We start from the raw sequence: 25,813 nt of genomic DNA on the forward strand, positions 1-25,813 counted from the left end.
TCGTTTCGATGAGGGTTGGGTGACATGAACAGGAGTTTGCTCAGGGCTGGATGACATCCGTAGGGGGGGTAGACGTGAAGGTGAACATTCCCCTTTAAAACGAAACCCAGTAAAATGTCCAAGAGGACGAGCGGCATCACTTTCGCATCCCTCAGGTTTGACACGCACAGCATCACTTTCCATGATAGGGGTAGGGACACTAAAGTTCCCATGATGCTTTACGGCATCGCTCAGGTCACAACGTACAGCATCGTACCCATCGCAAGGCTCACAATCGCATTCCACTTCCGAAGCCTCACACTTGAATTGTGCCTTTCTAAACAACTTGTTCTGTGTTTCTCTGAAAGTATTCATCTTGTTTGCTCGGTCTTGGTAGTCACAATGAACTATCGATCTTGACCATAGCCCCCATTTTATACTAGTCGCAATGCAGTCTCCAGCTTGTACATCTTTCCTTTTTTACGTTTTTTATGTCTTGTTTCGGAAGGTACCGTCTCTAAGGTACCGTCAACATTGTACCGTAGTGTGATGGGTGGAAAGGCCAAAGAAAGGTAAGGGCAATGCGGACACCATCGAGTATGTTCCAGAATAGCTGAATCTTTATAGATACATAGATCCATTCGTAACTTCAGTCCGCAAGCGAAACACTGTACCTCTTATCCCAATCCTGACTCAGGTCCCAAGTAGACAAATCCTGTTCTAGCTAAAACATGCGAAGAAGGTAATCCTTCCCTATCCGTAGGCCATTTCTGAAACGTGTCCAATCGACGGGCACAATCACAATAGTCAGGTAAGAAGACTGGAAAATGGTAGGGTTTGAACTTGGAGTTCTCATCGGGTTTCTCACTGGATTCTTGCTGTGGCGAAGTCATCCTTCTAGCGTGTGACTATCCTCTTACAACCAATGTTTTATACCAACGTGTCCATACGGCAAAGTAAAGTGGTTGGGTAGTCGCACTCGCTTCTGGTACACGATTTGATAGACTTTTTCCAAGGGTCGACTGACGATGTGGTGAGTGGGTAAACGTACAATCTTGTTCGGTTGATAGGTGGTCACTTTAAAGTTTCCATCCTCTCCCGATTGCAAGGCTTCTTTCAATACCCCAAAGTTGACCACTCGACTGGTACGATGATTCAGAGTCAGTCCTTTCACTTTGCACGTCGTGTGCACTTCTCCTTGTTTGTCTCGGTATTCGTAGCCGTAATTTTTGGGACCACCACTGACAAAACTTAGAATCTTGTCGTCGGGATGCTCGTCTGTCCAGGCTCCTAAACGGTCTCCTTCGATGTCAGGGTGATATTGAATCGGGTGATGGATGTAAATGCAACTGTCCGTGTCAAAGTACAGGACGCGTTCCCCTAACAGTTCTAAAGCTTCGTACAATTTTAAGCGAGCATGGGCTGTCACGTAAGCCGCAATGATGACATTTCCAAAAGGGTCGTCTTGTACAAAGTCCAGATCTTCTTCGTAATTGACCAAGATCAAATCCTCGCGAACGACGTCCACGTGTTTCATGTATTTGGTTTTGTCGTGAATCATCTGAAAGTAGCGGGAAGGTTCTGTCAAATATTCCGTCTTGGGTAAACACGGGCGTTGTGCCATTTTTCCCCACAAGCAATTTAACATCACTTTGGCAAACGATCTCCTGCCTTCGTTTTTCTCGATGTGGTCTAAAGTGATGCCTTCTTGTTCGTAGTATTTCTCTTTGAATTGTATTTGGTCTTCGGGAGTGTGACACCAGGAAGGATAGCCGCTAGCTTCTTGTTTCAGTTTCAAAAAGGCATCCACGTAGTCGGCGAAAATGCCTTTCTGACTGGGGTCACCCTTGTGGTATTGTTGTGTCTTGGAAAAGTGGCAAATTTCGTACACTTCTAACAGTTGGTATCCCATGTCCAGAGCTTTGAACAATTCTACGCTGACCCAGGTTCCCGTCAAGGCCCGTTCTTCCTGGCTGTGCTGACAAGGTTGGTCTTGGTTGCACGTTTCGGCACAAGTACGGCACAAGGGAAACATCAGTTTGCCTTGACAATGGTGAGGTAAGACGGGATGGTATAGGTTCGTGGGAGGCAAAACTTTGCACTTGATCAAGCCTTCGTATTGTCGAATGTTTTTCAGATCGATGTGTTCCGTCAGCAATTGCGGGTGCCCTACAGGAAAGCGACAATATTTGCACACGTAGGGATACAGCGAACACACGTCCAAGTATTTGATTTCTTCTCCTTTCTCTTCGTCGGCTTGGTACAGCAAACAGGTGGCATTGGTCCTTCCTCCGTACAAACTATCCCTCGGGTTCAGCAGGTCCATGAACTGGTAACTTTCCACGAGGCGTTTAAACTCGGGATCAGTTTTCATACGGTGATCGTACTCGTGTTCCCACATTTCCACCACTTGGTATCCTTCCTGTTCTAACTTTAGGCGTCGCTGACAAGTGTCCTGGTACAGGTCTTCCATGGTCCGTTGTAAAAACTGATTTTTAGTGTCACGGTCAGGGTAGCAGACGGGACATCCGTGAAATAAGCAACCGTTAAACTTGTACACGATCTTGGGGTTTTCTAAGTCCCAGCCATCAACCGAATACGTTCCGATGGTCTTTTCGCCTCCTCCGTTGCGGGCATGCTGAATCCATTTATCTTCTTTGTCGCACAAGTAATGTAACCAAAGTAGGGCTTTGACCGAGTATTGACGCTTGACATAGTTGGTCGTTTGAGGACTGATGACAGCCACGGTGTTTTCAGGCATGAATCGTTGGCGGTACACTAAGGAACACGCTTTGGCAATGGTGCAAGCTTCTTTCAAAGGATCGACCCCTCCGTGTTCCATGAACAGTTCTCGAAATTTTCCACAGCAACGTCGTAAAATGTCCACGTGGGAACGACAATACTTGAACATTTCTTCCTGAAAGTCGAAGGGGTCGGAGGCGTGAGCCTGGTACCAAGCGTAGAAAGCTTCTCGTTGTTCGGTACGCATGTTGTCGGGGTCATAATAGTGAGCCTCAGGTAAATGGGGTAGAACGGCGTGTTGATTGGCTTCCGTATTGAAAAAGTGTGGAAAGTACCCTTTAGCCATTTCTGTCATTCCAAACGTTTTAGGCATTCGACTCAAAGGCATGGCCAAATAGCTCATCGAATCTTTAAACTGCACTTGTCCCACTTGCATGAAAATGATTTTGGCTCCATTCAAAGTGACTTTAGGACGCTCGGTGCCTTGTTCCGTATAGTATCTCAAAAGAAACTGTCCATCGTATCCGGAGAAATTGTGAGCCATCACCGTGGCATGACGATGACAATCTCCGTAACGTTCGATGTCCTCTTGGCTCCACGTCTTGTCGATGGGGTCTAAAACCCACTGGGCAAAATCGGCTAACGTGTTTGGTCCCCGAAAGATTTTTTCACGCCCTCCAGGAATCTTGCTGCAGTGAGGGCAATGACTGAAGATAGGTTCTTGAATACACTTCTCGTACGCTCGATGAGCCACGCAGAAATTAGGAATGTGAATGCCGGTCTCTTGCATGCATTCGAAATCGAAAAAGATGAAATTGCCTTTCTTCTTGTGACCGTCCTCTTTCTCTGGTGGGCGTTGTTATTTTTGCACGTAACATTCGTGTTCCAAGTCCACGATGTGGTGACAAATGTGACATTTTTTCTTTCCTCGACATACGTGTGCCTTGGCCTTATTGGTAAGTATGCCTTGTCCACAGGTAGGGCACAATTTCAGCAGTTGACAAGCACATTTCTTCTGTGAACCTTGCGTCTTCAAGTGTTGTTGGTAACAGGTAGGGCTGACAAACGTGCGCAGACAAGTTGAACAAGGCACTGGTTCTTCGCTCAGACAGGGTGGAGAGGCCAAACATCCTGAGCATTTCCATCCAGAATGTTTGTGCTGCTCTCGATTATTATAACCATAGTCACATTTCTCACAATAATAAACATATCCCAGGAATCCGGTGATACTGGTAATGGTATCGAAATGTTCATCGTGATGATAAAGGTGAATGTATTTTCCGTCCTTAAAGTCTTGGCCTCGAAACAACAGAGACCCACGCATTTCTTGAGGGTGCACTTTCAAGGTGTATCGTGGAGCTAGGGCATCTTGCAATTTTTGCATCTCAGGAATGCCACAGGGTATGTCTTTGGACAGTCCGGCTTGTTGTAACAGGAGTTCTGCTTCATTTCGTTGTTTGGCTCGATCGGATCGTTGAATAGTGTTCCAGGTTCTTTTCCATTCTACCGTGTCGTTCTTGTTGGCATAGGTTCGTCCCACCACGATGGCTCGAGCTAAACACATCTGGTCTTGAGGGTTGTTAATTCGGACGAGACTTGTTTTGGTGTTGCGAAGGTCGTCCACCAATAACATCTTCTTGCGTCCAGTCCCTTGAGGAAGAGAGACGTGAGCCATTTTCAGTGTGGCTTTACCATCGGTGATGTCAAACTGGTCATTAGATTGTTGTACGTGTTGAATCTTGTCCATGACTTTGGAAAGGGTTAGTTCTGCGGGTCTGCTAAACTCGATCCAAACAGGGGATTTCAAACCGTCGTGATCTATGGATAGTGTCAAGCGATCGTCTTCTTTGGGTTGACATTGTCGCTTGAGTGCGGTGAGCAAAGAATCCCACATCTCGGTGATAAACCCTTCTGCTTTCTCCAATGGTACGTCGGCCTTGAAATCTTTAAACTTCACTGTGTAAGTGTAAGCCGTGGTTCTAAATTTTCTAGAGGAGCGCTTTTCCGTCTCTCGAATGGAATAGTACTTTTCAGGGTTGACTAAGGGTGGTGAACTTGGTTTAGAGGGTTCGGATTCTGGTTCACTCATGTCCTCTTCAAAATCACTGGCATGAATTTGTGCCAAGATTTCAGCCCTGGTTCGAGGCGATAGATCACGTTTCTGCCTCTTACTTTCTTCTTCTTTCTTCTCGAATGAATAGGATCGTTTCATCTTGAGTGCAAAACGTCAAATGACTCAAGTTTAAACACCATAGACTAATTTATAGTCATGGCAGACCAGCGTATATAAAAGGGTGTGTGTCTTGTCCTTTCACTATTCATTTCACTCTCAAGCCGAGCACAACGATGGAAGAGACTAACCAAATCGAACGTTTCGTCAGAGCTTTGCGAGGGGTCATTAGAAAATTCTTTTTATGACCAGCCCACGGACTACTTTCCTTCCTTTCGAGATAAAAGTCAAGATACTTGCTATATCTGTCAGAAGAAAGGGCATTGGTCTTCAGAGTGTCCAGACCGTCAAAAAAGAACAAAAACAGGGGCTAAAAAAGACAAAAGTCAAGATACCTGTTATTATTGTAAAGAAAAAGGACATCGGTCTCCAGATTGCCCAAAAAAGAAACAAGAGGAGTCAGAAGAAAAGAAGGATTCTTCAGAAGAAGAGAGGGATTCTTCGGAAGAACAGAGGGATTCTTCAGAGGAAGAAAGCAGACAGGTGAAGAAAAAGAAACAGGAGAAGAAAAGAAGAAGGAAAGAAAGTGAGAAGGAAGAAGAGGAAAAGCCTGTGACGGTGAAGAAATTCAAAAAACAGAGAGACTAAACATGGAGAAAGAAGAAGTCAATGAACTTTTTATTAAAGTGTTGTGTTGTGAATTGTGAATTGGATTGTAACAATGGATAAAAGAATAAATTAATGATATAAGGTAAGTGTCTTTGAGTTTTGATTTTAAAATAAGAACGTACACTCACGCACTCATACAAAGAAACGTACTATAGGGGTAAAATGGGTTGTTTATTTGTTTTTTTTTTTTTTTGAGTTATTGGCAAATTGAAAGGCTATCTCTTTTCGAGAGACGTGGGTGGCCCTGAAAAGGGCCTTTTTATTTTGGTGTAGGGGTGAGTTTAAGCAATCAACTTTAACTGCCTTAAGCCTTTGCCACGGCCAAGGCCTACTTCTGGACTGCGTAATGTTGATGATGATGATTGGGTTGAAATCACTAAGGGTGGTACGGTAGGCTTAGTCACAGGGTTGACGTGTTTAGCTCGGGAAGGTCGTATTCTCTTCGGTCGTAATAAAGAAGTCTGATACATTTGCTTCAGACTTCTTAACTCCGCTAAAATGTCCAACAGTACTGTAACCGTTTGATTCTCACCCTCTTGTTTCTTTGCTGCTACTTCTTCTTGCTGTTGTTGCTGTTGTTTTTTTCTTACCTCTTCTTCTTGCTGCTGTTGCTGTAGGAGAAAAGCTTGTTCCGCTTCCTTTTGTCGTTGTATAAATTTCTCCAATTCTTCTTTCTGTCTCTGTCTAAAATTCTCCACTTGCGGTAATGAACAAGGTAACGCAGGTTCCGGAACAAATTCTTGCGAGGAGAGAAAATCCACAAAATCCCAATTCACCTCTTCTGAAAGTAAGTCCGGGTTCCCTTGGGCAGTCTCCCCTGTTGGTGCACCCCAATGGATCGTTTTCTGAATTTCCGTCATGTTGAATCACTGTCGCATAGATTGACTGCACACAAGCGCTAGCGAATCTATATAGACCACGTGACGTCACAGACTGCTCTCTTCGGATTGGATGCGAGCTGACTGAATTTTGTAACGCGTGTTCGGATTGGTGAATGAACTCAATCCGTTTCAATCCTACCTCTACCTATAAATAAGCACAGTTCACTGCATTGATTCACCTGTTCTCGTCGCTTCAAGATGTGGACCGATGTGCAATCTTCTACGCTTGTGTCTTCCATGATGTTCAGGACGGACATGCTCATGTATGTCCGATCCAAGTGGACCGTTGTCCACAGGACAAACACCAGCCTGTGGATACGTAGGATCTACGTTGAAAGACAAGGATGCCTGAAAAGAGTGCTGATTTACGGGCCAACAGTGAGACGCAGCCTAAGGACAAGAAGAAGACCAATGCGGTGCCCTTTATGTTAATGAATACATTAACATAAACCCAAAGGCCCTTTTCAGGGCCAGCCATATTTCTCGAAAAGAGATAGCCTTTCAATTGCCTACCTCTTTTTTTTAAAATTTAAAAAAAAAAAATAAAAAATCCCATGTTCAATTCCCCTTGTCCCTAAACAAGCCCAAACTCTATTTCCATGTTAAATTCCCCTTGTACGTAAAGTGATCCACGATTTATTCCCATGTTAAATTTCCCTTGTACGTAGAGTGACCCACGATTTTTCGCCATGTTAAATTTCCATTGTACGTAGAGTGACCCAGGGGGGTCTGTAATGCTAATTCCCATTGTACGTAGGGTGACCCCCCTAACTACTTATTACTTACTGTTGCGTGCACAGTCGTGAAACTTGATAGGCCAGTTTTTGTCCAACAGCTCTACCAGATGCTACAACAGTAAGTTGCTGTGATCTAGTTTTCACACAGTTGTGGTTACATTGCATTTGTGGAGCATTAAAGTGAACCAGAGATATAATTCGGATGAATTCTTCTTATTGGTTGTAATTACTGTTCTCCTTGGACATCCTTCCTGATTTTGACAAAAATGGACATGAGCCTTAACTGAATTTTCAGTCTGCTTAACTATGTACAGCAGTGAACACAAATGCCTCATCTATTATGTTACTACTGTACATTACATTATGTACAACAGTACTAGTGAACAGGAATGCCTTATTTGTGGTGTACAACAGTACCAGTGAAAAAGAATGCCTTATTTATTATGTTCCTACTGTACATTACGTTTTGTACCAGTGAAGACGAATGCCTTGTTTGTGGTGTACAACAGTACCAGTGAACACTATTGCATTGTTTATCGTGTACAGCAGTACCAGTGAACCCGGACACATAATTTATGTTCCAGCTATCTATATCATTACTAACATTCGAAGGTCCATGCGGCTTGAGAAAACCCCTTAGCACAAGTCCAATGAATTATGTACTACCTATTTCTACTAATATGTAAATAGTTTGGTTGACGCCGTTTGTATGATTTGGGATTTTTTAAAAAAGAAGTTTTTGTCTTGTCTCCTTGGACATTTTTGATGAAACTGTTATGTGTATTTAATTTGCTTTGTTTGCTAGTTAGTTTTATTTGAAAATTTTAATTAATTACATGCTATTGTAATTTAACATCGCATATTGGACTTAACCTTGTTCAAAACTGAATTCAATTGTACTTGACCTGAATTGACTTTTTATTTTATTCTGTGTAAACAACTAATACATAGCTAAATTATTCTCTGTGTGTATGGGTTTATAATAATAATAATAATAATAATAATAATAATTATTATTATTATTATTATTATTATTATTATCATTATTATTATTATTATTATTATTATTATTATTATTATAAGTAAATATGATATTTGGGTCTAGGTGTTGGAATTTCCTTAGTGTATTTTACATAGTACAGGTTAAAGCATCGGACTCGGACGCGGGAGGTCGTGGGTTCGATCCGCCAGCCGAGTCATACCAAAGGTTTATCAAAATGGTACTAATATCTGCCTTGGTTGGCACTCAGCATTAATAGGTTAGTGTTAGGACTGGTCGGACTGGTGTCAGGATAATGTGACTGGGTGGGACATCATGCTACATGTCTGCTGCATGATGCCCCAGTGTTAGACATCGCTATAAACTGCCACACTGCAGACATCGTAGCGATATGACTGACAAATTGTTAAAGCGACATTAACAATCCAAATCACACACACACACACACACACACACACAGAGTACATGTTCTGGTTTTTATTTTGTAAACATCAGGATCATTCTAGAAGGTTATTTTCCATTCGGTAATTAATTTTATTATAGAAAAATGCGAATTCTGACATGCGGTCAAAAAGAGAACAATATAATCTTGTAACTGAGAGGATTTTTCAGTCGTGCTTTAAGATCTAAGACTTTCAAATTGCATTATTTGTTGTGTCCAGTATTTCATTTTTGGGCTGGAAATTTTATTTCTTCAAATTGTTGAATTTACATGATTATTTTCTCTGGAAATACAAAAGTGCTCAGATAAAACTCTTGGATAGAGACAATCATTAGAATTTATAGTGAATTCAAACTGAATTATATTACTGTGATTTAACAAAAGACTGTTGGTACATCAACACACCAGGAGCTACCACAGACGCACCATCATTTTCAGTTCTGGATTTAATTTGGTCTTTTATTGAATTTTATTCAGGACTTTAAATCTTTAAATTATTAGGACTTGCGAAATCTATGATTATGTGGGATTTGATTCATAATACCATAAGTTCCTTTTTAATACATTTTTACTTTGAGTTCAAGGGAAATTGCTGAATTTTATGAAGCTTGTTGCTTTTCATTCTTTTCTGATACTTATTTTAAGAGCATAGACTCGTAACAAAACCTTGCTACACCTTTATGTAGAAATCATTTAACCTAGTAAAATAATGCATTTTGTATACCGTGTAAATGACCTGAGTAAAACTTTATGCCATTTAAATGAAGGGGGGGGGGGGTTATGGCCAGTCTTGTATTTGAGAAGAATATTTACCATCGCGAACTAAATTTTACTGGCGATACAGCGGCAGAGTCGATAAAAATGATTGCAACGTCATATAATCCTTGAATACAGAACTATTACCCCCTCCCCAACACACACGTTAAAAACCTATCGAAATGTAGCTGAAGAATTAGACGTTGACCAGTCAAAAAGCGCGATTCATTTACTATGGCGTTATAATCTAGTTATACCCCCTTCTGCTTGCAAGGCGGTGGGAGGGGGTCAACTCAGTTTAGTCTTTACCCTCAGCAAGTCCATTGAGAGAAGCTGGTTCTGAAAATCGCACAAATACCATTCATCTTAGACAAATTAAATTGATTAAGATATTTGTATGCATATAAAGATGACCAAGTTTGAATTTCATGTCATTAAAGCTTGTGTGTAAACTTTATTTTAATACAGTATCTAACTTTTCTAATCTTTTGTCCAAAACCTTTGCAGTTTTTAGTGAAAACTGCCTGAGGTAGACAAATAAGATGTAGTAGGCATGTTTTTCGGCATATTTAGATGACCCAGTTGACAAAGAAAATACAGTTGCCAACCTTTTACGCTTATTTAGATGACCTGGTAGAAAAATAAATGTAGGCAAGTTTGTGTGCATATTTAGATGACCTAGTAGAAAAAATGTACCGTATTTCATGTAATCTTTTGTACACGAAAAAATAATTATTAATTTCAGTGTAAAAAAATAATATGTAAAATAAATCATTATCAGTTTGTGGCACTGGCCGTGTACGAAGAATAAAGGGATCGTACCTGAACAAGTTCTACAGAACACACGATATACGACAACTTAACGGTACAAAAGTACAAAGTGAACGTATATTTTCTGTCTCATTCTGCTCTTAACTCAAGAATCTAATTACAATAAAAATAAAAGTACTCCAAAAAGATTTTTGTTGTTATTAGTGAACGAGAGAGAGAGAGAGAGAGAGAGAGAGGATTATGTCTCAATGTGCAAGCTCATCTGCATTTAGAGCATATATAGCTGTTATGTTGTTTAATGTTGGCAAAATGATTACGATGGTTTGGACATGTATAAATGTATTATTTATTGGTAAAATGTGCGCAACGATACGAGTCGACATTGTCAAGAAATTAAGTGCAACTTGTACTTTTACAGCGGCAGTAATCTCATTATCAAATTTTAATATAAAAAAAATAAAGAACTCGAAATCACGTTTTAGTTAATGCACGTGAGCGCGCGCGAGAGAGAGAGATGAAACAAAATTTTGTCAGTGTACAAGACCGTATTTATTCAGGGCGGTTTTTATTTGTAACTTTTGTAAAGAGAAAAAAGACGGTATTATGAGTTACCTGACGATTTTGATAATCCTTCTGTATTACGACCCTACCATATTCTATTATCAATAAACACCGCTAAACCAACAATTCATTCTTGTTTTAATTAAGATGTACATTGTCACAACAATCACATGGCTGTGCAGTGTTATTTACAAGGTCATTAAACATGCTTAGCGTTTTGGTTATTCCAGTTGAAACTAGACTGAGGGCAAGAATGACCAATCAGCGAGGCTGTCAGTAGGGAAATTAGGCTCTCTTTAGGTAAATACAAGTCTGACAATGTGCTTTTTAAGCCGTTGTCCATACATAATTTATTATGAGGACGAGCGATCATACGCATTACTTGTTATTTGAACTCGCCAATAAAGATAATAGAGGGGTATATCGTATAATAGATTTACAATAAAATGCTAATTATATCCAAGTCAAAACAGAACAAGCACTTAAAAGATAGTATATGTATATATACGAATCGATTTACGGAGTGCGTGACTTTCAAATTTACGATAGAAAATGACAAGATTTTTTATATTTTATGTTTCTATGACAATAATGAAACAATAAGACTAGTTGACCAATGGTCTGTGATTTTCACTTTAGCAGGTACTGAGATGTAATTTTTGTTGTATAAGAAAACATCAAAAGGCTTCCGAACTCATTTTAAAATGCACGTGGTGTTTTGTTACGGTGATTGACTTAATAATGAGAACTAATTAATGATCATACTTAATGGTATGGTCCGTAAGTCCTTTGTCCATTTGTTAATAAACACCAGTAGATATTGTAATGGCAATAAGAAAGCTTATGCACATGAGTGCCTGCAGGAATTTTTGCGGGGGGGGGGGAGGGGGGGCCGTGGTCAGGATGTTTTGCAGGTAGGGTGTCAGTCGCTCATGGCCGGGAGAGTTAGTATAGTAAGCAATCTGAAACTAAAGCTGATATTTACTTAGCATTTTGAACTGTCTTGTGACATATTTTCAGCTTCATTTTCATGATTAAACTTGTCGGAATTTATTTATATATATCTAGATATATTTGCAGTATGATTTCAGGGTGGGTCATGTGACCCCCCCCCCCTTGACCTATGCTGCAGGCGCCCATGCTTATGCATCAATCATTATGTCTTCTCACCAACAATTATTAATTATTAATTTTTGTAAAAACAAAATGGCAATACGGTAATTTCGATCGTTTTAGGAAACGTAAATCTTCTGAGTAGAAATTTTATGTCCGATAAGTTAATGAATTTTTCGAAAAATACAAAGTGATATGTACGAAAAATTATCATACGTTTAAATAATTATGCTTTTGATAACTGGGTTATGTATGAAATATTAATGGTACGACAAATTACATGAGATGCGGAGCATGCAGGTTTGTGCACAAATTTAGCTGACCTCATTGTGGTATGCATGTAATAATAACATTACAAAAGATTTTTACATTTTTAAATCATCTTTACTTTTTGTTCGTATTGTCTGCAGAGAATACTCAAATCTAATTTTTGCTTAAGTTCAGTTAAAAGCATCTGTATTAAATAAATTACAAGCGAAATTCAGTAACAACCCCCCCCCCCCCCCCCCCCGCCAACAGAAGATAAGAGAGAAAAATTACATTTAAGGAGCGACCGCTCCGGTGGCCTAGTGGTTAGAGGGTCCGTCACGGAAGCGGGAGGTTGTGGGTTCGATCCCCGGCCGAGTCATACCAAAGGCTTACAAAAATGGTACTAACAGCTGCCTCGCTTGGCGCTCAGCATTAAGAGGTTAGTGTTAAGACTGGTCGGCCTGGTGTCAGGATAATGTGACTGGGAGGGACATCATGCTACATGTCTGGTATGATGCCCCAGTGCTGGAGATCATTATAAACTCCCACACTGCAGACATCGTAGCGATATGACTGAAAAATTGTTAAAGCTACGTTACAAATCCTACACACACACACACACACACACACACACACACACACTTAAGGAACTTGATTAGGTGCATACAGTTTTGCCATTTCTTTATTAACGTGACTGCTCTGCGAAATTATATCACAGTCGTTCATCTGCATGACTGAAAGAACGCATACTAGACTAAAATTGGATTTTTTTTGGTGGTACTTATTTGCGTTATATTGCTGTATAAATATACTGCTGAGTTATTTAGACTGCCTTTGATGGCAAGTTAACAAAATAGAGTCTAATGGAATTTAATTGTCTTCTTCATCACTAAAATCTTGTAAATTCACCAGATGTTATATCAAATATAATTCCATTACCGATTCAAAAACATTCGTTTTATGCAAAAATAATTTGAAGTCGATTGATTCCCGACATATGACAGATATACTTGATTAATATATTGCCGACATATGTCAACTTTTCAGATTAATATAAAAAAAATTGACAGATTTGAGCTTATCATCAGTTCAGAAAGTAATAAGTAGCTAATAAAATGGTTGATGAGTTTTATGTATATCTAAATTGTGTTTAACTGTGTAGATTGTAAGGGTGATTTGTAAAGATCATATTGCATAGGTAATGTTTGTCCATGATTGTGGATTATACTTAATGATTATTTTAAGCACGTTTACTTGGATTTGAGTTCCCATGGGAAACCATGGTGCATCTAATTTTTGTCAGGTCGTTTGCTAAAATTTAAGTCAAGACACCGGATCTCATTTACGAATTTGATGGAAATTTCCATCGGAAATAACCTGTGTCCAGAGTATTTTGTTGTGTCTTAAGTCAGGTGACAGTCTGCATGAAAGGAAGAACAAGTAAACAATTATGCATTCCTACTTTAATATCGGTCTTTGTTGAATCAATTTTAGCTGTGTTCATATACAGTTTGACATAAATTGTTTATTTAAATGTATCACTTGAATTACAAAGTGTTGATTTATATTTTGGACTAAAACATTACTTTGGAATTATTGTGAATTCATTCAATGACATTCTGGATTGTATCATTGTGATACATCAAGACGGTTGGCACATCCGCTCATTCAAAGCTATTGGTCTATCATCACATTCATGCGTTTGAATTCATTCGGATCGCTCTATACTTTTGGACTTGTGATCGGACGTTTAGGATTATTTGGGATTTAATTCACAATACTTTAAATTCTTCTTAAATTTGCATGTTATAATTTAGAGAATTCAGTTATTTGTTGATGCTACTAAACTTATTGGGTTTTCTTCTTTCTGTTACTTAGTTCCAGATCACAGAGTCGCATCACGATTAAGTATTATATGTATGAAGAGATCTCTAGACAAAATGGTTCAGCTGTCCTAATTTAAACGTTGTAATTCTTCGAGGAGTGTCCTAATTTTAGTATTGTGTCCTTATGGTATAGATGTCTTATATATAGTTCATTCTTGTTTATGATATACCATCGTGCTCTGTTTGTTACCATCCAGAAATGTTGGTGACATACCCACGCTACAAAATTCCGTCGCAATAAATAAAATATACCTATGTTGCTATTACGACAGACGCTCGCATCTTTTTAAACATGGTATTCCAGTTTTAAACGTATGATATCTTAAGAAAGAACAAGGTCGGGTTTTGATGACGATTCTTCTTTGGTCTCCGCATGTCTATTATCGTTTGTATTTGTATTTCGTGCATCAATTTTGTCACATTTACGAAAATTTGGAATTTGTGTGTTAACATAAATCTGATAATGAAAGAAAATAGAGAAAGAAAAAGAACTTGTTGGGGCTACAAACCCGATAGTTCTGATGCTTAGGGCGTAAACTCTTATTGCTGAGCAAGTATAATTATTACGTTTGTTGTTGTATGTTGGGTATGTTGGGTGCATGACTACGTAACCATTAAAATATTCAGTGAAAAAAACAATTTTTTCGTATAGAGGGGGCAGCTGTGTATCCCCCTTTTTTACGCTGAAAGGATAGCGTTTTATTATACACATTCTCTGTAAAAGTTAATAATGTACTCTCGCGTAATCTGTGGTGGTTGTTTTGAAATAATAAAAGAACTCAATAGAATTAACACAATAGATAAAGGATCTATTTGATGAATTTTTGCAGTTTAACATCATGATGCATTCTCATTTTTATGGCCTACCTGAAAATCGGAGATTACTAATGGAAAATATCTCGACAAATCTTTCATCTTCTAAATATATAACTTCTGAGTTCATGAACCGACAACTTTGGAACAAAGACCTATTAAGTTCAGCCTAGTCTCTTGAATGCATGCATATCTATAAAGATCAACATGATTATATTGTTTTTGTTCATCTCACTATGGAGGAAAGATTTATGATCAGTTTGGTCAGGCTTGGAATATGGGCTTTCATTATTAAGATTAGGTATATATATATATACATGCATGCATGCAGCTTCACTCCTAGCCCTCTATTTCTTAATGGTATTCGAGTTTCCAGCGGCACTCGGTACCTTAAGCGTCATTTTGATGCGGAGAAAGTTTCCCTTTCATCGAACAACAACACACCTTTTTGAGTACGATCTCAAGTCAAGATACACAGAATGTCAAATTGCTCTTGATATTTCATCTGGTGAGGCAGTTTTACATTTGCCCCAGGTAGCTGGTATTTTCAAGACTGAAGCTTTATTCATACAATGTCACGCCCAAGGGAAGATACCAACCAATTATTTTTTTCTTCTCATAAGTATGCAATTACTTTTTGCAATAAATATGTTGTTAACGTACAATGTATTAATATAGCTGCAGTCTTGAAATTACTGGTGGTCTGGGGAAGCATACAATATCTAACCAGACGCAAAGCGTAACATGTTAACGTTCTCTGTCTTTTAGGGTCTCCCATATGTAACTCATACACATATGTAAATCGATCGTTGGAAAGGTTCATTATGAGACACGTAGATTACTTTAAACGCGAATACCACGAAAAACTCAAAGGCTATATGTGCAACTACAATTTCTCAAGTTACGAATCTTGTCTCTTATTACATGGTTATCAAAGGATACATGTATTAAAATATATTATTTGCATGGTTTTGACCCATTTGAATGCCAAGTTTGCAGTTTGTTCTTAGGGTGCAACGGACAGTTTGTGTGCACACATTTGATGTTACATACACCTGCCTAATATAAAAATTCATAAAAAATAAAATACATGAGTGAGGTCAAAAAGGTCCATGTGTTGGATAGGTATAGTAAAGCAAAACATACTAATATAATTCACTTGACCTGACAACTCAATGGAAATTAATTGAATAAAAAGTTGATGCACCCTACCACCAAATTTACACATGCATTTTTCATGTCCGAAGGCCAATTTTGAGAACACACGATGCTCACAGTGCAAACACAAACCCTTTCCCAAGTTGACAGTTTTGAAAAATATTGTTTACTTAATAGCTTAATGATATTCAAAATAGTTATCATCCAGTTAGTTTTTGAGATATTCTACTTTCCTTGAACCAACGTATCTATCGCGACAAGTCACTAGTGGCTAGCTCTGCTTCCTAGCCAACTATTGGCATTTCCCTGGCTACATACTGTGCAGTGACTACATGAGGTACACATGCCTCACATCAGTTTCAAGAACACGTTGGAAAGACTAAATTTATAGATATATCCATATCTTTAATTATTACACAATAATAGCTCAAAAACTCACACCATAGCCTTAAGTTAAGAAATCTTTTCCCTGGGCCGTGATATATTGTTGCACGCAGAGAGTCTCACTACTTAGCTAATCAAACAAAGTGAAAGAGTGAATCTGACATGAAGTCCATTTTGCGCTATTTTTCCAAGGACTTCCGGACAACATTCCTTGTCAGCTGAAACGTTCTCATACTTGCGCATACTACACATTATACACTATTCACCTAACGAACACATATGATATACTATTCACCTAACGACCACACATTATATACTATTCACCTAACGACCACACATTATATACTATTCACCTAACGACCACACATTATATACTATTCACCTAACGACCACACATTATATACTATTCACCTAACGAACACACATAATATACTATTCACCTAACGACCACACATTATATACTATTCACCTAACGACCACACATTATATACTATTCACCTAACGAACACACATTATATACTATTCACCTAACGACCACACATTATATACTATTCACCTAACGACCACACATTATATACTATTCACCTAACGACCACACATTATATACTATTCACCTAACGACCACACATTATATACTATTCACCTAACGACCACACATTATATACTATTCACCTAACGAACACACATAATATACTATTCACCTAACGACCACACATTATATACTATTCACCTAACGACCACACATTATATACTATTCACCTAACGACCACACATTATATACTATTCACCTAACGACCACACATTATATACTATTCACCTAACGAACACACATAATATACTATTCACCTAACGACCACACATTATATACTATTCACCTAACGACCACACATTATATACTATTCACCTAACGAACACACATTATATACTATTCACCTAACGACCACACATTATATACTATTCACCTAACGACCACACATTATATACTATTCACCTAACGACCACACATTATATACTATTCACCTAACGACCACACATTATATACTATTCACCTAACGACCACACATTATATACTATTCACCTAACGAACACACATAATATACTATTCACCTAACGACCACACATTATATACTATTCACCTAACGACCACACATTATATACTATTCACCTAACGACCACACATTATATACTATTCACCTAACGACCACACATTATATACTATTCACCTAACGACCACACATTATATACTATTCACCTAACGAACACACATAATATACTATTCACCTAACGAACACACATAATATACTATTCACCTAACGACCACACATAATATACTATTCACCTAACGACCACACATTATATACTATTCACCTAACGACCACACATAATATACTATTCACCTAACGACCACACATTATATACTATTCACCTAACGACCACACATAATGTACTATTCACCTAACGATCACACATAATATACTATTCACCTAACGAACACACATAATATACTATTCACCTAACGACCACACATTATATACTATTCACCTAACGACCACACATTATATACTATTCACCTAACGACCACACATTATATACTATTCACCTAACGACCACACATTACAAACTTTAACTTGAGGCATGCATACTGTTTCTTTTTTCACAGTTGTATGGCTCGTCAGGAGCAATTGATGTCATGCAGCACAAAACATGACCCAAATACCTTATGCAAAGAAGTATTCCTCTTTCAAACAACTAATCACATAGACCAGAAAATGTTAAGAGAATCTCCAATGTTATGAATCAGGCAGGATCCATTTTATAGAACTAATCCATGGTATCTTAAAGTTTTGTGAATATTGTAAATTATGTTCTCTACTCATGGAAATTGGCTTATTACTCGGTTTGAGAAATATCTTCCTAGTACCGACTTGTATAAAGCAGGCCTTTCCATCACACTATGAATAAGAAAAAAAAGGACCCAAATATTCATTATACAAGGAAGCATTCCTCTCAAATTACTGAACACACACACACACACACACACGTTATAATCAGAAAGAATGTTTATCAGATTATGGCAACATAGGTAAAATGAAGATATGAGATACTAATATTCTGTGTATGTTTGTGTTCTTACATTGCTACATAACCCGGCTTAGTGCATAGTCAGCCGTTAACTAATGCAATCAAGATTCATAAATCCTATATAATTAAAAATAGAAGACAATTTCTTGTGTCTGCATGTTGTAACAGGTGACTAATGGAGGCAGATGCAGTGACTCCGTGGTTAGCTGGTTAGCGTGCCAGACTCGCGACCGAAAGGGTGCGGGTTTAAATCCTGCTAAGGGCCAGTCATATCCCGCTACCATAGTGTGTCTTTTACACTAACTGACTCGACATAAAAGATAAAGCCCATGTTGCTGTGGTATAAAACATCAAATACATCCATTTCTTTCTTCCTCGCACAATATTGATATCAGTTCGATTTGGAGACGCATTTTACCAATAGCATTTTGTTTTGTCGGTTCAGATGGTTGCGTTCTTTGGCATTTCAGATGGATTAAATCAGAGAATTTTGTAAAGAACTGGTTGTGTGTCACTTACGGTTCACATGTTGGAATAGGGAATCAAACTCTGTCACCGTAGGAAAGTTCTGTGGAGTATGTTAGCTATCACTGCAGTGTATTTGTAGGATCAGCGCTAACTTAATTGGTAGAGCGTCGTAATCTAAGGCTGCCTCTGCATGTCTATGGGGAAGACACTTAGCTCCCATTACCTATGCATGATAAAATCAATACCGTGTTAAAAGTGCCGCTAAAATCAACCAACAACATTACTGTATTTGTAATTTCAGGTGACCAAGGTATCGTCCTGCACGGGCCGCCACCACTACTTGCAGGGAAAGAGTATGTTAACCCAGGAGAAGAAGATCAGATGGTAGATAGTTTTATACGAATGAATTATTTATCGTCTTCCTCGTTTGCAACAGAATTTTGAAGAATCAATGTAGATCTACTTTTTTACTTTTTGTAATACTAGAGGGGGTAGAGACTGAAGTATAAAAGGCCATATACCGATCTACCTACCCTTTATCAATTTGGTATAGACATTGGTGTTTGTAATACTAGAAGGGTAGAGATTGAAGTATAAAAGGCCATATACCTATCTACCTACCCTTTATCAATTTGGTATAGACATTGGTGTTTGTAATACTAGAGGGGTAGAGATTGAAGTATAAAAGGCCATATACCGATCTACCTACCCTTCATCAATTTGGTATAGACATTGGTGTTTGCGCCTGATTTACATGCGATAATTACTGGGTTCGGTCTCAGCGGCAACATATTCTCTCGTTTCTTATTACAATATGTAAATATTAAAACAAACTCTGCGGATTTTCATGAAAGTAAGTAAATACTATTTTATTCTTATTTAGGGGTCTACTAGGTGTATTAAAGTTTTCTTTTCATTTTCTATTATATCCTCATATGTTATTCAGTCTATGCTTTACAGTTATTCACAGACAGCGGGGTAATTCTATGACAGGAATTACCAGTGCAGTGTCAATCAAGTAAAATGTTCAAGCATGGGAAATTCCCGACATAGAACCGTTGCATTCATCATGAATAACTAACTGTAACTTCCTTTGCATTATATTTAGATTTCATTTTATTCAATTTTAAAATACAACATAAATTTCACAAAGAAATTAAATTTTTGTAAAACTGTACAGATAGTATACTGCAGTCAAAGAATATCTGTGCGGTTTGACCCGATTCTTCCGCAAAAGATGAAAATTAAATATGAACATCGTTGAAAAAGATAGATCGATGGACGAACATAAACACACACACACACACACAAATACACACGTACGCAAAGAAACATATGCATACAAAGACACACATGCATACAAAGACATAAATGCATTCACGCATGTATACAACGACACGTATGCATACATACATGCATACCAAAACATAAAAACACATGCATACATATATGCATACGAAGACATACATGATTTCCTACCTGCACACAAAGACACATGCATAGAAAGACACAAATACACACAAAGACACATTCATACACACATGCATACAAAGACACATGCATATACACAAGCATACAAAGACAAATGTGTGAAAAAAACAGTTACATACAAAGACACAGTTACATACAAAGACACAATTATATACAAAAAGACAATAGTCATGCATATATACACGATTTATTGATCGATTGAGTATAAATAAATAAATAAACAAATAAATAAGGAATACTTAATTAAAGAATGGATCATTTTGTATTTCTTCCTAATTCGTAAATCAGATTCGGCAAAGTCATTGTAATTTTGTCTCCAGTATTTCATAGTTTTGGTAGTTGTGGTTTTAACGGCCCTTTTAACACCTGTTGGATATATGGTGCCTAAATTTAAGGTAATCTTGAAGTGGCTGACCCTTGCTGGTCTGGACATATATTGAAGCAGCGACACTTGGATTACGAGTTAAACACTCGACCGAGATATGCGAGTCGGTTGTTATTATTGTTTGAATGTCATATTAGGATTTCCTATACAAATATGAATTTCAAACACGCGGTTTTTAAAAATAAAGAAACTCGAATTAGTTATGTATGTTTTACTCATTTTTGAATGGTGCGGTTATTATTTTGTTATTAATTCGTCAAGGTCCGGTGAGCACCATTACTGATACAGCGTTTTTTCTTCACATGCACACTTACGACAACCCCTTTTACTGCATATTCATCCGCCATTAAATGTAGAGAAATCACAACCTTCCGTTATGAAGGACGCCATCTTTTATCAATTCTGGAATTTACACTCAACTTAAAATTCAGTTGGAAACTGCACATTTTTTGTTTTTTGAACTAAGCATGAATCAAGTACGACTGAAGATGGAATGTTCCTGAGCAGCAGAGAGGGTGAACAGACCTTTTGCTGAAACGTCATTTTGAAAACTAAAACCTCATACGAAAAATAAAAATATAAGCGTAATAACGCTAAACCTAAGCCTCTAACTGACCGAGCGTTTCTCTAATTGGGTTAGTTTATTTTATCTTCTCTTTGTCTCTAGTGTTTTTCTAAATTTGTATGCATGTTTCGTTTACCCACCGGACGTTTATTGATGTCGCACCCTCTCTGCTGCTTTAATTAAATCATTATTATATCAATAATGGCACCAGCTATGAAGTCTTATATTGCTAGATTAGCTAAAAAAGATTAGAAGCAATCAAAACGTTTTTGCCTGTTCGTGATTCTCTTAGACAAAAGCTTCAAGAACGTCAAGAATCTCAAGTTGAATTTACAGAATGTGCAGAAAAGTTATTTAAACCAATTGTCGAACCAACCAAGAACATTGTTACAGCAACTTAGGCAACACAAAAAGCTCTTGAAACATTACCTGTTGATATTGCTGGCCGTCTTCAAGCAGCTCAATCACAACCCCAGCAACCTCCTCAACCACAACCTGAAATTTCAACCTAAGCTTTTGCCAAGAGTCAGAACTAAAACTATGGATAAATTCACGCCTGAAGATTTTGACGGTATCAAAGACCCAGACAAATTACTTGATATTACCGTGTTTGGATATTATGAAAGAGATAAGCATGTAAAACTCGAGTATAATAATACTCTAAAAGCTGCTGATTGGAGAAAAGATGTTTATCGTGTCGCTACTGATACTCCGTGAATATAATAAAAGGAAGATATTTATAATTTTGAGGTTTTTGAGAATAAAGTAGATGAGTATATTAAAAAAAAAGCTAGAAGAGAAAAGGAAAAAGAAATGAAGCAGCAACTTAAAAAAGCAAAAGTAGAAAGATCACCCTTAAGATTATGGAAGACAAAAGAGGATGAAACAATAAGTGAGGAAGAAGGAGCAACTGGAAGTGGTTTTTCTACTCAAGGAAGTGGTCTTATTACTTGTACTGACAGTATTCTTTCTGACATAGATATATTATAAATTCTGATCGGAGGAAAACGCACAGGAAATAATTCTCCAGAAATTATTAATTACATATCTGATCTTTGTCGAAGATTATTTACAGGCGGTGTTATGGATCGCAACAGTTATCATTCTTTTATTAATGAAATCACTGATGATTATTACAGCCACTAAAACAATTAATTAATCAGCGTGTAATTTAAAAATGATTATACATACTGCTCAACGTGGGCCTGTAATAGCTAGGGTAGTAAATTCACGATTGCCAACGTACAAAGCGATTGATGGAGATGGACTCGGCGATGTTGTTATGAGTTTATTCAGAAGGATGGCTCCAAAAGCAATACCGTTTGCAAAACAATTAGGAATGAAGGCTATTGAGGCTTTTCGTGATAAAGGTATTAGTGCTATTGGTAATGTTGCCGGTAAAGCATTTTCATCGATCAAAGAAAGATTAGCTCGATTAGTACGAAGAAAACCACAACCAGTAAAACTACTCAATACTGAAGTTACGCCTGCAAATATCAGTAAAATAATAAAACAAGATGAAAATCAAACACTAGCAGAGTTGGCTGATATACCCCCGTCAGACAAAGAAAAGAATATAACGGCAAGTAAATAGCAGGAAGTGGTATTCGTGTTAGACGATAACAATTGTAATAAATTGTTCAAACGTATATCCGATCCAGCATTTGACATGGATGCGCCAGTTCTCAAATATGAATCCATACGTGATTATCAGTATTATTTTTAAGACGCACAACAACCAGATCAGCGTGGTCGAATTGAATTACAAGTTCAAAATACAAGCAGATATTTCTTACCTGCTCAAGCATTTATTGAAGTAGAAGGGGAACTTTTGAAAGTTGATAATACAGAATATAATGTCAATGGTAGAATTAGTTTCGTTAATAACGGCATCATGGCGTTGTTTGACAGTGCTACATACATGATTGATGGAAAAAGTATTGAAAATATTCCAAAAGACGTCGATGTTGCTACAACAGTAATAGATCTAGCAAGATATTCTGATGATTATACAAGATTAGCTAGACTGTCAATGATGTTTACCAAAGAAACTTCTGATTTTCCTGACAACAGACAGTATATTATAGGACAACCAAGAAACACTGCCAACAACGCTGATGTTGATTCACATCCTGTAATGATTAGCGTTCATGCAAGCTTCAGCTTGGATTTTATAACACGTCGATCGATGTTAAGAGGTAATAGAAGATTTTCATGCGCGATTCCACTGTCTCACATCTTTGGATTTTGTGGAAACGTAAGAAAGGTTATTTTCGGGGCCAAGCATACATATGTACTTGTAAGAAAAGCTACTAACGATGATGCTATTTAGCGAGAAGGTGTTTGCATTGATGCTGGTAAAATATTACTAACAAAACATTCGTTGTGGGTGCCGGTAATGACTCCAACGATTGCCGAAGAACAAAAACTACTCTCTTTTATGGATTCAGGAGGTAATTAATTATTATCATGGTTAACAACAACTACAGACAGTGTTCAAAGTACCGTTAATGGTTTATTCACGTGGCATATAGCAACTCAGCAAGGTGTTTCTGCGCCAAGGCATATTTTCATTGTTTTTAAAAATACTGAACGAGTAAACTCGCAAGAAGAAAGTCCAATGATATTTGACACACTTGGAGTTTCTGAAGTTTCACTGAGGATAAACGGACATCAAGAACCAGCTGAAGATATATTATTAAGTTTTTAATTAAATCATGTAGCACGTGCATATCATCGGTGGTATAGTTCCACTTTTTGCAGCTTTACCGGCGTTAATATCCGCTGCAGCTCCAAACATTGCAAAAACAGCTGCACTTGGTGTTTTAAGTGGTGCTGCTGGACATGCTGGTATAAAGCTAACTGAAAAAATAACAGGAGGGAGAATAAAAAAAGGGGAAGGGTCTAATATTACCAGGACCCCCAGATCAATACGAATAAGGTCTGAGACTTCAAGGAACAATTCGTTAAATCGTCCAATTTCAACGCATTTGATCCACGCGGTCCTATTTATTTTGATTCATATGGGCTTCCTCGGACAATAGAATTGTTAAAATACTCCAAGAATATTCCATTTTGGTATTCATCATTGCCAACACAAACAATAACTGATCCGCTAATATGTGGTCGTGAAGTAATTAATGTATTAAATGCTATATCAGAATCAACATTACCACCTCATAACAGTGTGCACGAGTATACAAGTAACCGTTAATTGTTTTAAACAGATCTTAAAGTATAATGGTTGATATTTACGGAAGATCTTCTATCAAAGACATAAAAAAAATAAATATTGATTTATCAAATTACGCGACTAAAGATGAATTCGCCGATAGTATGAATCTCTCTGGAGGTGATAAAGATGAAGTTGTTATTTTTCAGGATAAATACGGTGTTTTAAAGACGAGTAATATCAAATGGAATGACATAATTCATAGAGTTCTCGGTGCTACTATGGATAATATTCCAGTATTTAATGATAACGGAAAAATCAGAAACTCAAATATATCAATCGCAACTATTAGAAATGAAATTGCAAAATGTGTTGCTAATCGTTTGCGATCTACCGGTGATATAATAACAGATGAACTTAGCATGAATGGAAATAAAATAGTTGTTTTAAGAGATCCAACATCTGATGAAGATGCCGCAACAATAAAATATGTAGACAATAAATATGATACACTAGATACTAATTTAACCACGATACGAGCTGAGTATGACGCTTACGTAATTATGTTTCAAATCTTCGTAGAAAGTTTAGAAAAATTAATGAAATCGCAGAGGAATTATTTGGAACTCCGTTGACTATTGACATAAAACTCTCTGAAATTAACAAAAATTTGGAGATATTAAAACCGCTATGGCAAACATTGAAACGATTAATAAACTGTTAGGTGTTATCAGAGATCCTAAATAATATTTAGAGCTAATCACGATAGCGCAGAACAATATTGGTGATATTAGAAAAAGACTAGAAGATGTTATAAGTGGAATTCCTGATATCGTTAAAAAATTAATCTGATTAAAATTCACCACAAGCAGATTATCAACCTGGTATATACAATAGCGTCTGACCAAGCATTATGGTCACCACTCAATAAAACCATTAAACATCGCGCTGAGGTTACCGGTATATACAGGCTCTAAGTACTTGGTGTTGTAACATTTATAATATCTACCACGATTTCACGGCGTTATCCACTAACTCTGTCAGGTGGATCTCCTGGATCTATGTTAGTAATGTTAGATCAAAACGACGAGGAAACATTTACTGTTGAACCCGAAGAAGGAAAAAAACTGGGCTTGATTTATTATTGGTGCTTTGAATTAACAGCTAAATTCCCACTTAATTAAAATATAATGAGTATTCCGATCAATGTTCAACGTTTTAGATACAATCAAGCACGTGAATGGCAAACAAAACTAAAAAATATCGTTGACGAGTATACAGAAAAAGTAAAAAAATATTGCAGACGTGTAGTTGTCGTTGACATAATTGTGTATTCAGT

At 37.5% G+C, this 25,813-nt stretch overlaps 1 protein-coding gene across 1 annotated transcript in view; it reads left to right on the forward strand.

Annotated features, from left to right (window-relative positions):
• The window catches only part of LOC149781389 (polyamine-transporting ATPase 13A3-like), a 409,406-nt gene that overhangs the window by 102,993 nt on the left and 280,600 nt on the right, over positions 1 to 25,813 (forward strand). The window contains exon 2 of the mRNA XM_089935483.1: positions 19,163 to 19,245. Coding sequence (XP_089791609.1) covers positions 19,163 to 19,245 — 83 coding nt within the window. The remainder of the gene's footprint in view (positions 1 to 19,162; positions 19,246 to 25,813) is intronic.

The sequence above is a fragment of the Sinohyriopsis cumingii genome, chromosome 15, assembly GCF_028554795.1.
Source record: "Sinohyriopsis cumingii isolate HCF-2022 chromosome 15, ASM2855479v2, whole genome shotgun sequence".
Lineage (NCBI taxonomy): Eukaryota > Metazoa > Mollusca > Bivalvia > Unionida > Unionidae > Sinohyriopsis > Sinohyriopsis cumingii.